Source organism: Marmota monax, unplaced genomic scaffold (genome assembly GCF_021218885.2).
Source record: "Marmota monax isolate L192 unplaced genomic scaffold, Marmota_monax_Labrador192_F-V1.1 WCK01_AAM20220418_F8-fsc00038, whole genome shotgun sequence".
In the NCBI taxonomy this organism is placed as follows: domain Eukaryota; kingdom Metazoa; phylum Chordata; class Mammalia; order Rodentia; family Sciuridae; genus Marmota; species Marmota monax.
The window spans coordinates 15,312,704-15,329,313 of NW_026692498.1; the positions used below are offsets into that span (position 1 = coordinate 15,312,704).

The 16,610-nt window shown below is 35.8% G+C and overlaps 1 protein-coding gene across 1 annotated transcript; it reads left to right on the forward strand.

Annotated features, from left to right (window-relative positions):
• The first annotated feature begins 5,765 nt into the window (after positions 1-5,765).
• LOC124092759 (olfactory receptor 9G4-like) lies at positions 5,766-6,743 on the forward strand. Its single transcript, XM_046444562.1, has one exon. It carries the CDS (start codon positions 5,805-5,807, stop codon positions 6,741-6,743), a length of 939 nt encoding a protein of 312 aa, XP_046300518.1. The 5' UTR covers positions 5,766-5,804.
• The last annotated feature ends 9,867 nt before the right edge of the window (positions 6,744-16,610 follow it).

Below are 16,610 nucleotides of genomic sequence, written 5' to 3' on the forward strand. Positions count from 1 at the left end.
CCTTCCTTCTATGTAGTGATACAGTATACTGTACTGGCAAATTGCATTGTCTTATAGATTTTAAACCTAAACAGTTTGAGGTAGGTTATAAATACTTAGGTTATAAATAGGTTAGAAAATAGCATAAACACCTAAAGGAAATTATTCATTATAGAAATATTTAAAAAGGTTCTTTTGTTATTAGAACCTGTTATATATACTGCATTATTAGGGGTGTTGTATTGGGGTCAGAGGGAAGACACAACTCAATCAAGAAGACATAGAAGTTGTTTCATGGGGAAATAGGGAAGTGTTAATAGATACAAAGTGATGGAGACTGTTGGCTAAAAGTGAGCAAGGCACATATAATAGAGTTATTAGGATGAGCTTTAGTCTGAAAATGGCAATTGATAAAGATTTAAAGGAGAATAAGGAATGAGCCAAGCAAACATCTTGAGAACAGTGAAACAAGTAGAAGAAACAAACAGTAATCTTTGATCCTGTTGCCACGTTGGTAGAATTGTGAGAAAGTTGGCAAGGAAAGAGGAATGGCTACTAAGATATTACACTTTGTAGACTAAGCCATAAGTGATGCCTTGGTTGTAGTAATACACTTGATCTTTATTTAAAATGAAATGAAAACTTAACAGTTATTTAAATTAAAAAGAGATGCTACCTGCTTTGTCCTTGTATTTTAAGTGTTATTGTGGGTGCCCTATTGAAATAGATTTCTGAGAACAAAGGTGTAGACCAGTTAGAAGCTCTTTCAGTACTTGTTGCAGAAGATGATGGTGGTTTAGGGCAGGGTGGCAGCAATGCAGGTGTTTAGAAAGGCACATCTCAGGATAGGTGAGGACACAGGATTTCCTGGGTTATTGAAATGTAAATAGGAGACCAAGAGAGTAGGTTGATTCCCACTTTTTGGCTTGACAAATTGAAACATTGGAACTTCAGTAATTGATACAGGAAACAAAGAGATCATTTTTGGAAACAAAGATTCAGAATGCAACTTTAAGTGTGCCAAATTAATGAACATTATAAAATGTCAGTGTTGGACAAAAATTAGCTGTGTTTTAATCTTAGAATGTTTACACTGAGAAACATGTCTAGGAAATCCATGGGAACGTTTTGGGAGTTTGTGAATGCTCTAAAATTTTGTGAATCTATATGTGTGTATGTGAATGTGTGTGTGTGTGTGTGTGTGTGTGTGTGTGTGTGTGGAAAGAATTATAATCATCTTCAACATATCCTAAAGGAAATGCAGAATTCCAAAACTTTCAGAGCCATTAATAACTTGCAGATAAAGAAATTAAGGAGTATAATGGTTAGAGAATGTGCACAATGTTACAGTATTTTGGGGAGAAACAAGAATGAAATTGCAAATGTTTAGGTTTACGTGGTGCCACAATCCTGTAATCCCAGTGGCTCAGGAGGTTGAGGCAGTAGGGTCAAAAGTTCAAAGCCAGCTTCAGCAACTTAGCAAGGCCATAAACAATTTAGTGAAATTCCTTTTAAAATAAAAAATAAAATAAAATAAAGGTGGCTGGGAATTTGAGTCAGTGGTTAAAAACTCTTGGTTTCAATTTCTGGTTTAAAGAGAGAAAGAGAGAGAGAGAGAGAGAGAGAGAGAGAGAGAGAGAGAGAGAGAGAGAGAGAGAGAGAGAGAGAGAGAGATAAGAATACTGTCATTTTTTCTTGCTTTCCATCATTGACTTCAATTAAAAGTAAGACAGTGTCCCATTATTCAATATGTGTTTACTGAAGGGTACTTAATCTACTGCATTGCAATGTATTGCAATATGAGACTATTTTTAATGAGGTATTATGTATAAGTGTTAACAAATTTGAATTATATAAGGGTGGTGCTTGCAAAAACCTCAGAAACTTTCCCTATGAATTGTGCTTCTGAAAGGAGATAACTCCTCCAAGATCACATGGATGATGAGCACTGGGGAAGTATCTGATAGGCCAATGAACTTTGCAATTTAAAGGCAATCCCTCTTTGAAAAATTATAAGATTTAAGGAAGTCATATCTGTTTATTTTGATGCCTGTTTTCTGTTAGTCCTTTTAAAAGGGTTATATCCAAACATTGGTGCTGAAGTAGATAAGAAGTTTCCTCCGATGTTTTTCTCTGGGGTTTTATATTTAAGTTCTTCTATTTATGATTCTAATGCTTTTCAGGGAAATTTTTCAGAGTTGTGTGTGATGGGAGGGTGGCAATCTCATTCTTTTGCAAGTGCTCTCCAGTTCCCCCAGCAGGTACCCAAAAGACTCCTATTTCCATATTGTGTATTCTTGTTCCACTTTCAAAGATTATTTGCATGTGTTGATTTCAGGGATTTTGCATTTGTTGCATTGGTCTATGTGTCTGTTTTGGTGCAGTATAATATACTGTTTTGATTATTGCAGCTTTGTATTAGATTGATATCAGGAAGTTTGATGCCTCCAGCTCAGCTATTCTTTGTTATGATTGCCTGAGTTACTTGGGACATTTTGTAGATCCAGTGAAATTATATGATTTTTTTTTCTAGTCCTGTTAAAAATCTCATTGCAACATGAATGAACATGTAGGACATTATCTAAGTGAAACAGGTCAGAGAGAAAAACAATTACTGTCTGATCTCACTTAACTCTATAATCATAGAAACAGACTAGAATATTGGCTGCTAGAAGCTGCAGATCAGGGAATGGGGAGATGGTCTAATGTCACAGCCTGTCAGTGAAAATGAGTATGTCCTATGGATCCAATCACTGTACACTGTACAAACACACACCATATAACATGATGGATATGGATAACAATACCATATTGGATACTTGTAATGTGCTAAAATAGATTCTAAACGTTCTCATCATAAAAATGATGGAAAAAATATGTGAATCTTAAAAACAGTGTATGAAAGTAGTTGGGAAGAAAAATTCAGCATTTAGCAAAATTCCAAATGACTCTACATCTTGACATAGATTGCCTCTTTGTAGAACTTGACATTATTAAATTTCTCAGGATGCTTAACTTTCATAATTAGTTAATTATTATTCTCTCCCTAGTGGGGAGGGGAACACTTACCATTTGTTAGGTACATTTTCTTTTCAGACTTTGGCTCTTTTATCTTATTTATGGAAGATTGAAAATGCATTCTATTTTAAAGGTTAAGATTATAGGTGGAGATATGATTAAAAGACTTTTCCAAGATTCCAGATCTACCAGGAAATAAGATCATAATTAGAACTTAGCATTTCAGTAATTCAGTTCTTTCTGTGCCAGACCTGTCTGCCTTCAGCTGGACTTTCTGATATGCTGTGGTTATCTTAGCTCACATGAGCACTGTATCACATAGAGTAGCCCTACACCATGTCTGTGGGCCAGCTTCATGTCAGTTTGTGTGCCAGAGAGAGCAGGACCTGATAGCTCAATATCCTGCAAGGTAGTCCAGGATAATTTACATGGTGTGTACAGGATTCCCAAAGTGACAAAGATCACAGAAAACCTCTTAAGCCTTAGAGTTGTAATATATATGGGTCTTTCTACTTCAACCTATTCATGAAAATGAACCACTTGACTGAACTCACAATGTGAAAACAAAACAACTATTCTAGAAATCAGTAAATAATTCTCTTTTTGACAGTGTAACATAGATTATTGGATCAGTGATTTATTCCTTTTCTCTTATCAAATGAGAAATTTGATACCAAATAGAATATGGTGTAATTCTGATGCACACAGAAGTCAGAACCATAAATAAAATACTCTATATTTTAGTGGAGAGTCCTCAACCTTTCATACGATTTATTTATTCAACACTTCAAAGACCTAAAATGTTTTGTGTAAAAACAGACCTAGGATACACTTATTAGCAAGTACATATTCTGGAAATTCTTATCCCTCCAGCCTTTCCCAGAATTTTGGAGAAGAAGTTATGGAAATATAAATTCCTCTCTAGAGGAGAGATGGAGACTAATGACCTTCTTCTGTCCTCTAGGTTAAGGTTGCATGTTATTCAATCTGCCTTACTCTATTTGGAATTTTGTTTCTTTGATCCTTGGAATTGAACCAAGGGTTGCTAATCTCCGAGCCACATGCCCAGCTCTTTTTATATTTTAAGACAGGATCCTGCTAAGTGCTGGAGTATTACTAAATTGCTGTGGCTGGCTTTGAACTTGAGATCCTTCTGCCTTAACCTCCCGAGTCGCTGGGATTATAGGCATGAACCATCAGCCCTGGCTTTACCTCCTTTTCCTCTTTATGAAATCCTGGTCTCGACAGGTGACAGAAGAATGGGTTTCCCTCATTCATTCTGGGGTTACATGAATTCCTCATTATAACTTCAGTCTCTGTTGGTTTAAAGGCTAAAACCAATGTGTGACAACCTGATATCCAGGCACATCTAAGATACCTCCCTCCACCATCTCCCTTAGTCTCTCTCAGGTCCTCTACCTCACCAGGCTCTCTGTGTGAAAGTTCTGATACACTTATTATGCTGTGAGTGTTCTCCACTTGGTCCTCACCTCAAATTCAGAGATCATTTTCTTAAATGTCATTTTTTAAATATGGTAATTTTTAAATATTTCACAAATTTCTGTAAAGATTTTAATAAAATACTAAAGAATGTATTCTAACAATCATTTACCTAGTTTCAGTCAAACCGATAAATGAGGTAATACATTCTGATCATTTAGTCACACTTTTCCCCAACTTTTCTTTAAAAAATTAGCTTAATAAGTCCTAGATTTATTTGTGTGGACAAGTGATAACAGAGTAGAGAAAGTTCATAGTTACCATGTGGGTATAACCAAATGTTTATAGGTTATAGTACAAAATCCATAATCAAAGGTTGTTGTACTTGAATTTGAGCAGATTCAGAAACAAAAATGATATTATTATTCATATAAATAAAATAATGCTACTTGATACATAGAAGTTTTCATTAACCTTTGAAAAACAATTGGAATTTTTTGAATTAAGTCTATATACCAAATACAGGGCTAAATGTTGTTATGTGACATTCTGACAACCTGATTGGAAGCCATTAATAATCATTGTGAACTTTTTCTTCTCCCCTGTTGATAATAGACAGGCCCTACATTACAGAGTTTAAAAATGGAAGCTCCACATCCTCACCAAAACTTTTTGTTGTTTGTATTATTAATCGGTGCCATTCTGACTGGAGTGAGATGAAATTTTAAGTAGTTTTGATTTGCATTTCTCTAATTGCTGGAGATGTTGAACATTTTTTCATATATTTGTTGATTGATTGTATAGCATCTTCTGAGTGCAAAGTTCAGTTAACCAATACCCTCCAAATCAAATGCTGAATGTTTTCTATAATATAAGGAGGCTAATTCATAGTGGGGTTGGGAGGGAGAGCATGGGTGGATTAGATGAACGCCAGATAGGGTAAAGGGGTAGGAAGGGAAGGGAGGGGAAAATGGGGTAGAAAAGACAGAGGAATGAGATGGACATCATTATCCTAAATACATGCATAAAGACAAGAATGGTGTGAATATACTTTGTATACAACCAGAGATGTGAAAAAATGTGCTCTATATGTGTAATATGAATTGTAATGCATTCTGCTATCATATATAACAATTTTAATAAATAATTTTTAAAAAATGGAAGCTCCATCTTTAAAATCAGATTCAGACCCAAAATCAAGCTCTCTTAAGTAACAAATCAAATCCTATAATTCCAAATAATAAGCAATAAAACTTGAGAGCCTTCTAATAGTTCTAGACTTAATTGATACACAGTTTCTCATAATGGAAATTTTCACTAAGTTATTTCCCACTCAGTTTGAATCACAGGTTTTCCTCTTTGTGGACATGAAAATAGAAAATCGCACCATCCTGACTGAATTCATCTTGTTGGGTATCTCAGCAGATCCCCGGTGGCAGCTAATTCTGTTTGTGATATTTCTGATGCTCTACTTGCTAACCATGTCAGGGAATATGACACTGGTCATCTTAATCAAGATTGATGCCCGGCTGCATACACCTATGTACTGTTTCATTGGCAGTCTGTCTTTTTTGGATTTCTGGTACACCTCTGTATATACCCCTAAAATCATGGCAATCTGTGTCTCAGAAGACAAGCACATTTCCTTGGATGGATGTGGGGCTCAGTTTTTCTTCTCCTGCTTGGCAGCCTACACAGAGTGCTATCTCCTGGCAGCCATGTCATATGACCGCCATGAAGCAATTTGTAACCCACTGCTTTATTCAGGCACCATGTCTGCTTCTGTTTGCATTGGGCTTGTTGCTGGATCCTACATAGGAGGCTTTCTGAATGCCATAGCCCACACTGCCAACACCTTCCGCCTGAGTTTCTGTGGTAATAATGTCATTGACCACTTTTTATGTGATGTTCTACCATTGGTAAAAATGTCCTGCACAGATACTCGGGTCTATGTCATAATACTTTCCAGTATGGTTGGCTTCACTGTCCTCTCCTGCCTTCTGGCCATCCTCATCTCCTACTTCAACATCCTCCTGGCCATCCTGAGGATGCGCTCAGCCTCAGGAAGGCGCAAGGCATTCTCCACCTGTGCTTCTCACCTGGTCTCTGTCATGCTCTTCTATGGATCCTTGCTCTTTGTATACTCGAGGCCCAGTTCCAGCTACTCCCTGGAGAGAGACAAAGTGGCTGCCCTGTTCTACACCATCATCAACCCATTGCTCAACCCTCTCATCTATAGCATCAGAAACAAAGACGTCAAAGAGGCCTTCAGGAAAGCAATACTGTCCATAGGACCACAAGCTTGAGGTTTATTTTATGACTTTATTGCAGTTTGCAAATTATTGTTTTGTAGACATGTTTGTATGAGTTTTTATAGGTAGCTATGCTTGAAAATTTATAGTTAAAAAAATAAAATATTGTTCAAAACACACTTTTATTTTCAGGAGTGCTGGTTCTTCCTTTCTCTCTCTTTCTGGCCATGAGGAGAACAGTCCTCCTCTAGCAGGTCCTTCTGTCATGATGTTACCACAGGCCCAAAGCAACAGGCCAATCAACCATGGAGCAAAATATTCAAAACTATCAGCCAAAATAAACCTTTATATGTTAATTATATCAGGAATTTGTTATAGTGATGGAAGCTGACAACCACATTTATAAAGTGAAAGGGATTTCAAGTTGATATAATTACTATTTTTTTTTCAGTGAATGAATAAGATATTGGATATAGATGGGAGAGAACTGTCCTTTATCTAGGACTTTTGATCCTGATTAATATATATTGGATTCTTGTCTCATAAATATTTATAAGAAAGTGATATGATTCTTGTTTCCATGAAAAATGATGGTAATCTATCCTTGGAACCATTCACACAGCACAGTGGGGCACACATTCAGTATGACTTCTCTGAAACCCACTTATGCTTGTGCACAGAGATGATTGAGGAGTTGAGCTCTGAATTTTTCAGACCCAGGAGAACATGCTTACCTGTTAGTGTATGCCAGACAGCTAACACATTACCCTCCTGTCTAAGATTAAAAATTTATATTTGAATGTAAAAATAAATTTTAATTTAAATTTATTTAAATTTCTATTTTTTGTATTTAGAGATAAACTTCTTTGGTCTCTTAATTTTTTCAACATTTTATGTTACTAGAGTAGATAGTCCCCAAAGAGTGAAATTATGGGAATAGTTAAGTGATATACCACACAAAATGTGTAATTCCCCACCAAAAAATCTTTAGAGAGTTTGGCTAACCTGCAGAATAGCATTTTAATAAATGTGTGAGTCAAGTAAGTATGAACTATGATATATGTCTGTGATATCTAAAACAAACCAATTCAGTTATAATGAAAAAAAATGCAACAAACTTTGAACAAAGGTAGAAAATGTAATTTCAGGAACATGAACTGCAGCCAGGTGCAGTGACATAAGCCTGTAATCCCAGTAGCTCCAGAGGCTGAGGCTAGAGGATGATGATGAGTTCAAAGCCAGTCTCAGCAAAAGCAATGCACTATGCAACTCAGTAAATTTATGTCTCTAAATAAAATACAAAATAGGGCTGGGGATGTGGCTCAATGGTCGAGTGCCCCTGAGTTCAACTGCTGGATACCCCCACCTGCCCCATCAAAAAAAAAAAAAAAAAAGGAATTCATAAAACGTCTGACTAGTTTTAGCTTAAGTCAATGAAGGCCTTCTAGATGTTAAATTACTTTCATCATTGTAGTAAATGTCAAGATATGTTCATCCCCAGGGCTCATAATTATCTTTTAAAAAAGTAGATTCTACTTTATGTTTTTAAATTTCAAATTTTCTTATGCAACTTTTGCCTACTAATTGAGCAATTTCAGTTAAAATACATTTAAAATGCTTATATTTAAAGAATAATTAATTGTGATTCACATATACACATATATATGTGTGTGTGTTTGTATATACATTCAAACATATATATGTTTGTATTCCACAAACACTATTATAAGTATTTGGCATAAATATATTTTAAATATGATATTAAATATTTGGGCAGGATAAAATCTTCCAACACTGGAGGGGAAGGAACTGAGAGATCCTGGGGAAGGAGACCACATGGCATTGATCAAATAATGTTATGTGCTTTCAGGAATAAGGCATAATGAATGCCACTCTTATGTAAATTATAATACATCACAAATAAGCATCTCCAACATTTACCTAAAATATAAAACTAAAAGAAACCTGTTTCCATGAAATTTTATAGTTGTTGTTTCATTATGCTTCTTCATTCTGCTACTTCAGAATGCCTTAGATGTTTTAAAAAATGTTTCTATTCTTTGTGTTTCCTGATTTGCTTGCTTTTTATGGGATTTTGGTGTTTGTTTTTTTCTAATCATGGATTTAATCATAATGTAAAATGTTGTGTTTTGGTCTCCAGTAGCGAGGTATACTAGTTCTCTTTGTGAATAATCATCATTTTCAGAAAATGCAATGAGAAGACCGTGAAGATATTTCAAAGAAATCATTTCTATAGTACTTGTCACATCTTAGTAGGAAATGGTTGTTAGAATAGATGCTTATACATAAACTGGCACAATTTGTCCTAGGAGGGAAATACAAATTCTTATTTGATTCTACAGCCTATGATGATTTACTTCATTAATTGCAAGGGAGACTTGTATCCTTGGAGAAAAGGCATCAAAATTGGCCAAAGTGTATGTACCCATCTTCTTCCAAGCCTTTCCATGAATGGCTTGCAGTCATTCACCAAGGTATTACAGATCATCTGGGGATGTGATAGGTAATCTTGATGGGCAATTTGTTTGGATTGAGAGATGACTAGGAAATTCAGAAAGCACACTTCTGAGGGTATCTATGAGAGTATTTATAGAAATAATTGGCTTGTTCACCAGCAAACTGAATAAGGAAGGCCTGCTCTGAATGTGGGGAAACCATTCAATGGGGTGAGTGTCCAGTTGGAACCAAAAGTGGAATAAAGAGGAAGTCCACAAATCTACAAGTGTGTACAATCTGGATTATTCTTGAGCAGGTATTTTTGTTTTTTGCTATGACTCTTGTTCCAGAGTATTAAACTTCAGATTCTTCAGGCTTTTATTGTGAATTCACACCAAGGAGTCACCAGGGAAATCCCAGCGTTCAGCCTTGGACTGGGGCTGCATCACTGGTTCTTCTTGTTCTGATCTTCCAACTTCTTGGACTGAGCAGTTAGTTACTCATTTCTCATCAACTGGACTAAAGAAAGCAATGTGTACTATTACTTTGTCCTGAGTGCATGCCTCAGTGGTTCCAAATATACAGCAGATCATTATTTACCCAGAAGCCCAAATCACATTGGGTAGAGATACATGTAAAACAGAAACATTTTAAGTTTATTCCCCTCACTCTTGGCACAACTATTAACAGTTTTTCAAAGACTCAAATGCAATGGAAGTTATTCAAATTTCTCCCTGTAGACACTCTCTACTAAAACAGCAAAGAAAATGCAATCCCAAGTTCTTGGGAGAAATAGAGAGGTAAATGTATTCACTAAAGTCTTGAATGTTGCAGAGTTCATGTGTTCCCTTCTACTCATCTCTTTTGAGTAGTGGGATGAATTGAGGGTCTTCTCTATGGAAATTATGATTGAACATTTTTAATAGGTCAACAGGTCCAAGCCATGTTGCAGAAATAGTGTTTTTCTTTGAAAACAAAAAGGAGAGAATAAAATGGAGGCTGAATTAGGAACTATTTATCTTTAAAGACTACAATTGAATGAGGTTTTCCCTAACATGCAACAATTGAGCCTTGGAGGGATAAGCAAAGAACTTTGAGGTCAGTGTGTTTATAGAAACAGGGACTAAGACAAGCTAAGACCGTCACACTGCCCTGAGTCTTCAAAGTCAAGAACTGTCATACAGGAAGTCCTACATTCCTTATGTCCACAAAGATGTACACACTTCTGTCTATGTTTGCATTTATGTGGAAATTGCTACTAGTCAACTAGATGAGTTCACATGCACTGTGAATGCATGTCAGCCTGTTTCCCCACATATTCCATTTGATGCCCAAGGGACCATTGTACATCATGGCCATAGCAGGTGACATGAAATCTATACCTATATCTATACCATTTTCTTCCCCTCATCTGGGTGATTTGGCTGCTTCTATTAGTTAGGTCCAAATGCTAAAGGCAGAAACCTTTGCCTGTGATATGCCTGTGATACGCCATCACTTTCTGGGAGGACTGGTGGATCATTTGGGTAGCAGGAAGTTGAGATTAGACAACTTCTTGCTTAACCTTGAAGGGGTAATGACTTGCTTTCTGGAATAAGTACCTATTATAGATTTATTTAATTTACCCATTGTTCCTGCCAGTCTGTCTAGGTATTGACTTATATAATCCTTATGCATGTTTTATTAGTGTTGTCACTCATTAATCCTGCTTATAATCCATACTCCAAGCATCTCTTCTGATAGTCCTCCAAACATTTTATTTAATGTCCATCACAATTGTCTTTTTAAAATGCATTATGGTCCTCAATTGTCTTAATGATTGCATGAGATTGCCTATTCGTAAATTCAAGCTGAGTACCTATTCCAATTTAAACTATGTCAGGGAATATGAAGAGTCACAAGTGTGTTCCCATAACTATGCACCTAAATACACTGCCAAAGAGTCTCCTGGGGGAACACTTCAACATGGGGAAAAGGGAATTATATTATGCAGTCTTGCTATAAAGGCAAGGATGCAGAGGTGATTTCTAAAATTTTACCAGAATTAAGGTTGCTTTTGATTAGAATCCTAGTGGATTTATATTCAAGTTGTGGGAAGAAAGAAAGGAAAAATATTGTGTCAGACAAAATTCTCTAATATAATGTCACTTAGAAAGATTGTTCCACACCAATGCAGGGTGAAAGGGCAACCTCAATCTATTTACCAAGTGCTCATCTACCCAAACCAGGTCAGAATGACAGAGGTCAGAATAAAGGAGACAGTACCACAGAGGACCCTGGGATTGACAAGGGCCACACATGCAATGAGGGAAGTCAGATTTGCCCAGAGAAAGCATGCCAAGGAACTGGGCCCAGAAGACACTTGTGGGAAATATAGAAACAGAGACATTGGATTGTAACCCTGGTTTTATTATTCTACTTATGAGTGGTTTTTTTTTATAATGGAAGAAATCCAGTGAACACAGTCTAGATAGATGAAAACTGGGTTGTTTCTTCTGTCAGAAAAATTGACTCAGAGAAAGAGAATATTTTGTTGTTCCTTCATTTGAACCATATTTTAATCACCCACCTGTCATCCCTACCTCAGCCCAGTATGTTAACTCGGTTCAAGTTCCTTCGTAGGATCATAAATTCCAGCCTTCTTCTCTGGAATAGCCATTCCTTATGCTACTTGCCTTTAGAAATGGTGCAGACTCTCAGAACTCTGTGCTTTCACCTTGGAAAATCTCTCCTTCTACCCTCTCTTTTTCATGGGTTTCATGCCTCTCTTATGGTTGAAAATTCTTACGTATTTTTTTACCTGCTACAATGTTACTGATGCCACAGAATTTAAGTAAAGAGTAAGTCTAAACCATCGATTGATCCTCATACTCATACATAAGACAAAGTGAATCATTCCCTGCAGAGGGGACCAAATCTAACCAGACCCAGTGTGATCTATCTACAAAGCTCTATGAAACATCTGGATTTTGTTTAATCCCCGTCCTGAATCTTGATAAGAGAGATGTGAAAATTGTAACTGCTCACACAACACAGACCTGAAGTTACACACTTTATAGATTTTATTTCATTCAGATCTTGAACAGTTCAAGAATATAAAACATGTCTAGGGAAGTGTGGTATTTTTTTTTTAAAAAGGGTAAAATTGAAAATACGGAAACGTATAGAGGTGACATTTCTTTTTTTCATGTTTTATTGGTGCATTATAGTTGTTTGTAATGATGGGGTTTGTGATTATATATTCATACACGCACACAATCTAAAAATATAATCTGTTTAATATCATTGCCCAGTACTTTCCCTTCTTTTCCTCATCAGTCTCTCCCTTGCCTGTATTCTCATATTTTCTCTCTGATTTTCTTACCCCCCAATCTTCTGTTGCCATTTCCTCTGATGCTTGACTATATGGGAGAGCACATAATCCTTGACTTTCATTTCTTTAAGAGGGAAAATCATTTAAACACACACACATACACACACACACACACTCAGAAACTATTTAAGCAGAACTGAAAAGTTTTATGTCTCTATATTTTTAAGGAAGCACACTGAATTTTTAGAGTTTGTTATTGTAACTTCTCGTGCAATTATAAATGCTTCCCAATTTTGCATGGATTTCCACCTGATTGTGCTGTGCGGAGAGGATGAATGATGTGGAAGAGGGGAAGCAAATTTGCAACATGAGTCACACTACTGAGATTCAGATACAGGAGATGCTGTTAGGAGATTTGCAAATGCAAAAGGCACCAAGCCTGTAGGACTAGAGAAAGATAAAAATGTACAAGTTTCATATACAATGCTTAAATGTGTTCATAAATTCTAAGTTTTTTTTGTGGTTGGAAAAGAAAAGTAAGAACACAAAACTTATTGAAGAAATGATAGCTTAGGAAACAAGGAATACTCCTCTCTACTTCCTGCTAGGTGACCTTCCCAATCAAGCAGTCATTTTATTGGATTTGATTGACAGAATTCCACATATTTTATAATGCTATTGTCCAACAACATAGTTCAAACACAATTTAAGTTGAAGACAGTAAAATTATCAATCTGAAAAAGATGCATAATTTTAGAGTCAGGAAAAGTCAAGTTTATAGATGTTTAAATTTTAGATGCATCTACTGTGCCATGAGAAGCTAGCATGGTCTTTTATTAATTAAATAAAGAGAACCAATCAGGAATCCCCTATGATAAATTGCCTTGGAACCCAAAATGTACAAATTGAGAAACTTCTGATAACATTGATAAAATGTTCCACTTTTTAAAAAAAAATTTTTATTGTTGGTTGTTCAAAACATTATATAGTTCTTGATATATCATATTTCACACTTTGGTTCAAGTGGGTTATGAACTCCCATTTTTACGCCATATACAGATTGCAGAATCACATCAGTTACACATCCATTGATTTACATATTGCCATACTAGTGTCTGTTGTATTCTTCTGCCTTTCCTATCCTCTACTATCCCCCCTCCCCTCCCCTCCCCTCCCCTCTTCTCTCTCTACCCCCTCTACTGTCATTCATTTCTCCCCCTTGTATTATTTTCCCCTTTCCCCTCACTTCCTCTTGTGTGTAATTTTGTATAACCCTGAGGGTCTCCTTCCATTTCCATGCAATTTCCCTTCTCTCTCCCTTTCCCTCCCACCTCTCATCCCAGTTTAATGTTAATCTTCTTCTCATGCTCTTCGTCCCTACTCTGTTCTTAGTTACTCTCCTTATATCAAAGAAGACATTTGGCATTTGTTTTTAAATTTTCCACTTTTGTTTGTGAAAAATCTTCCCTTTATAAAGAGCCATGAATAAGCAGGAAGAAGTGCTGAGAATATTATGTCCTTTTCCAATAGGTGATATTAAAAGGATTTCTGAAAATTTCAACAAGCTTAATTTATGTATACAATTTCACAGTCTTTTATTGAATAACCATTCAAATCAAGCATTTATTAGAATATACTAGAATTTGTGTTGATTTTGTTTCTCATTGTATTATATATACTAACAGGCATTTTCCTAGTGTCTGTTTTCATTTGATAGATAACAATGAATTTCTGTGTTGATGAATGTGAAAACTCTTCTCTGATTCTTACTTATAAAATAGTACAGCACATACCTAGAAAGAGAGTATAACAAGTGATGGAACCTCTCCCTGGGATTCTGAATCATTGATGTCTATTTACCCCATAGTGGGCCAGGAGCCATGTTCTTGTGCACAAAGGCCATATTCCTAGATATCTGCATACCTGAGCCTGATTATGACCTTTTCCAGCCACTGTTTCCTCAAAGTTCCAGGCTGTGGTAGTGGCAGAGAGCATTTTCTCTGAGTTCAATGCAGAGTGACTGAACAACTGAAATTACTCATGATCCACTTTACTACTTTCAATTTCAAGATGTTGATTTTACATAAAATCAGAAATATAATTCATGTCCATTTTGTTATGGACCAAATATTTTTTTTGAAGCATGATTATGGGCAATCCATTTATGCACCAATCACTAGGGATTCAGAAGAGAACACAAAAGTGTATAGGCCTTTCTTTCTGCTGCCTATGGTCCAGGTTGTCATGACTATAGATCTGGGCCATATTTGGAGAAATGGTGAGAGCTTATGTGGTATGCCCAAGACTTGAAGAGTTCTCACTTGCCATGTCCTTGTGCATCTCTGATGTTCTAGAATATAGTACTCTTACACTCTTCTTTACCTATTTGGACAGGGATTCCTGAACTGTGTGTACTGGTCATTAAGAAGAACAGATGGGTTTCAGGAGCCCAGGATTCCTCCTGAGAATGCACCTAGAAAATGTTGTTTGTTGAATAGCTTGTCCAACTCTGTTGAAGAGGACCTGTTAGATTCTCATTAGGGTCCTTGTTTCGGAGTTATTGCTCTACAGGCTTTAGATTTGCAATGTTGAAAATGAAAGGCTTCTAGAATTAGATGTTAACATTTTCTGGAACAGCTTTTGTCAGAGAAATTTCAGGGACAATGACAGAGTAAGTGAAATTTCTTTTAGAGTGGCTTAAATCTTAGGCTCTGGATTGACTCTTAAAAATAGTTGTCGATCCCACAATAAATATTAAAAACATTTCCCATTTTATTATTTTGAACTTGACAAAAGAAGAAATTTGGGAAAATAGCATGGAATATTATCAAGAAGTAAAAAAAAAATATATGCTGATAGTCCTTCTAGACATTGTGAAAAACATAAGAGGAGACATCCTAAATGAAGAATTATCAGTTTTCGTTTCGTAGAATTTCAAATAAGATTGCCAGCTAAGTGTGAATCCCACCCTCAACAGAAGCGAATAATTTTAGAGCAACTGTGCACCCCTTCACTAAATTTAAAAATTTATATAAAATTTTAAAATACCCCACACATATCCTTAAAGTCTAGAGCCTTCCATTCACTGATTGGTACAGACAGAACAGGTGCTTACCAAGCCCATCTGTTCTTTCTGGGCACAAGAAAAGCTAAAATTTGCAGACACTTTTATGGTTAAGTCAAGATTATGTGATTACATTCTGTCCAATGGATACACCAAAAAACCCAACAATCAATCAGTCATTGCAAATGTTAAAAATCAAAACAAACAAAATGTGATCCATATACTTAGAAAACTTAGTGTTTGAAAAATGTAAGTTCAATGAAAATATAATAAAATTTATCTTGCCAGTAAATGTAAAGAAAAAATACATCTGTCAAATACATTTGTGTCTTTCATACTTTTGAATCAATATCTCTGTAAATATAAAATTCCTCCAAAATGATTAAGTCTTTTTTCAAAAGGGAGAGTTTGTAATCTACGAGATGAAAACTGAATTTGAAGGGGGCTTTTATTATTATCCTTTATATAAAGGGGTATGAAAAGAAGATTGAAGGGGGGGTGTATCATTATCCTCTATATTCTTCAGTGTTCTTTGTTTTGGTAACACTGACTTAGTAGAAAGAGTGTTTTCTTTTTATTAGCAACAGGCATGAAATTACATAATTTATATAGTAAAAATAGAAAAAAGAATGAAATTGGTTTAACCAATATTTTTACATATATTAAATTTAATAGATCATTTTATTAAGAATCATACATTTAAAACTTTTGCCTTTTTTATAATTTTGAATCCCTAAACTGATAGCCACAAAGTACATCCCAACCTCATCTTAGCAGGGAGAATCTCCTCTCTTGGTTAATTCTTACAATCCATTAAGCAAAAGCAATACAGTGGTTTTAGTGTATCCATCATGGCTAGAAAAAAAAGCACATACATAGTGTTATTGTGGAGCTGATTATGGTGTAAAATTTGCATGCATCTTTGAGTGAAAGTGTCCCTATCTGGTCCTACACCATAGGCCTAAGAAGGCTGAGTCAGTGCCTGGTCTAGTTCTCCACTGTATATATCTCTGCAGAGGCTCCAATACAGCACATAGTAAAGGAACACTTGATAGATAAAAATTTTGAGTTAGGTAATTAATTAATC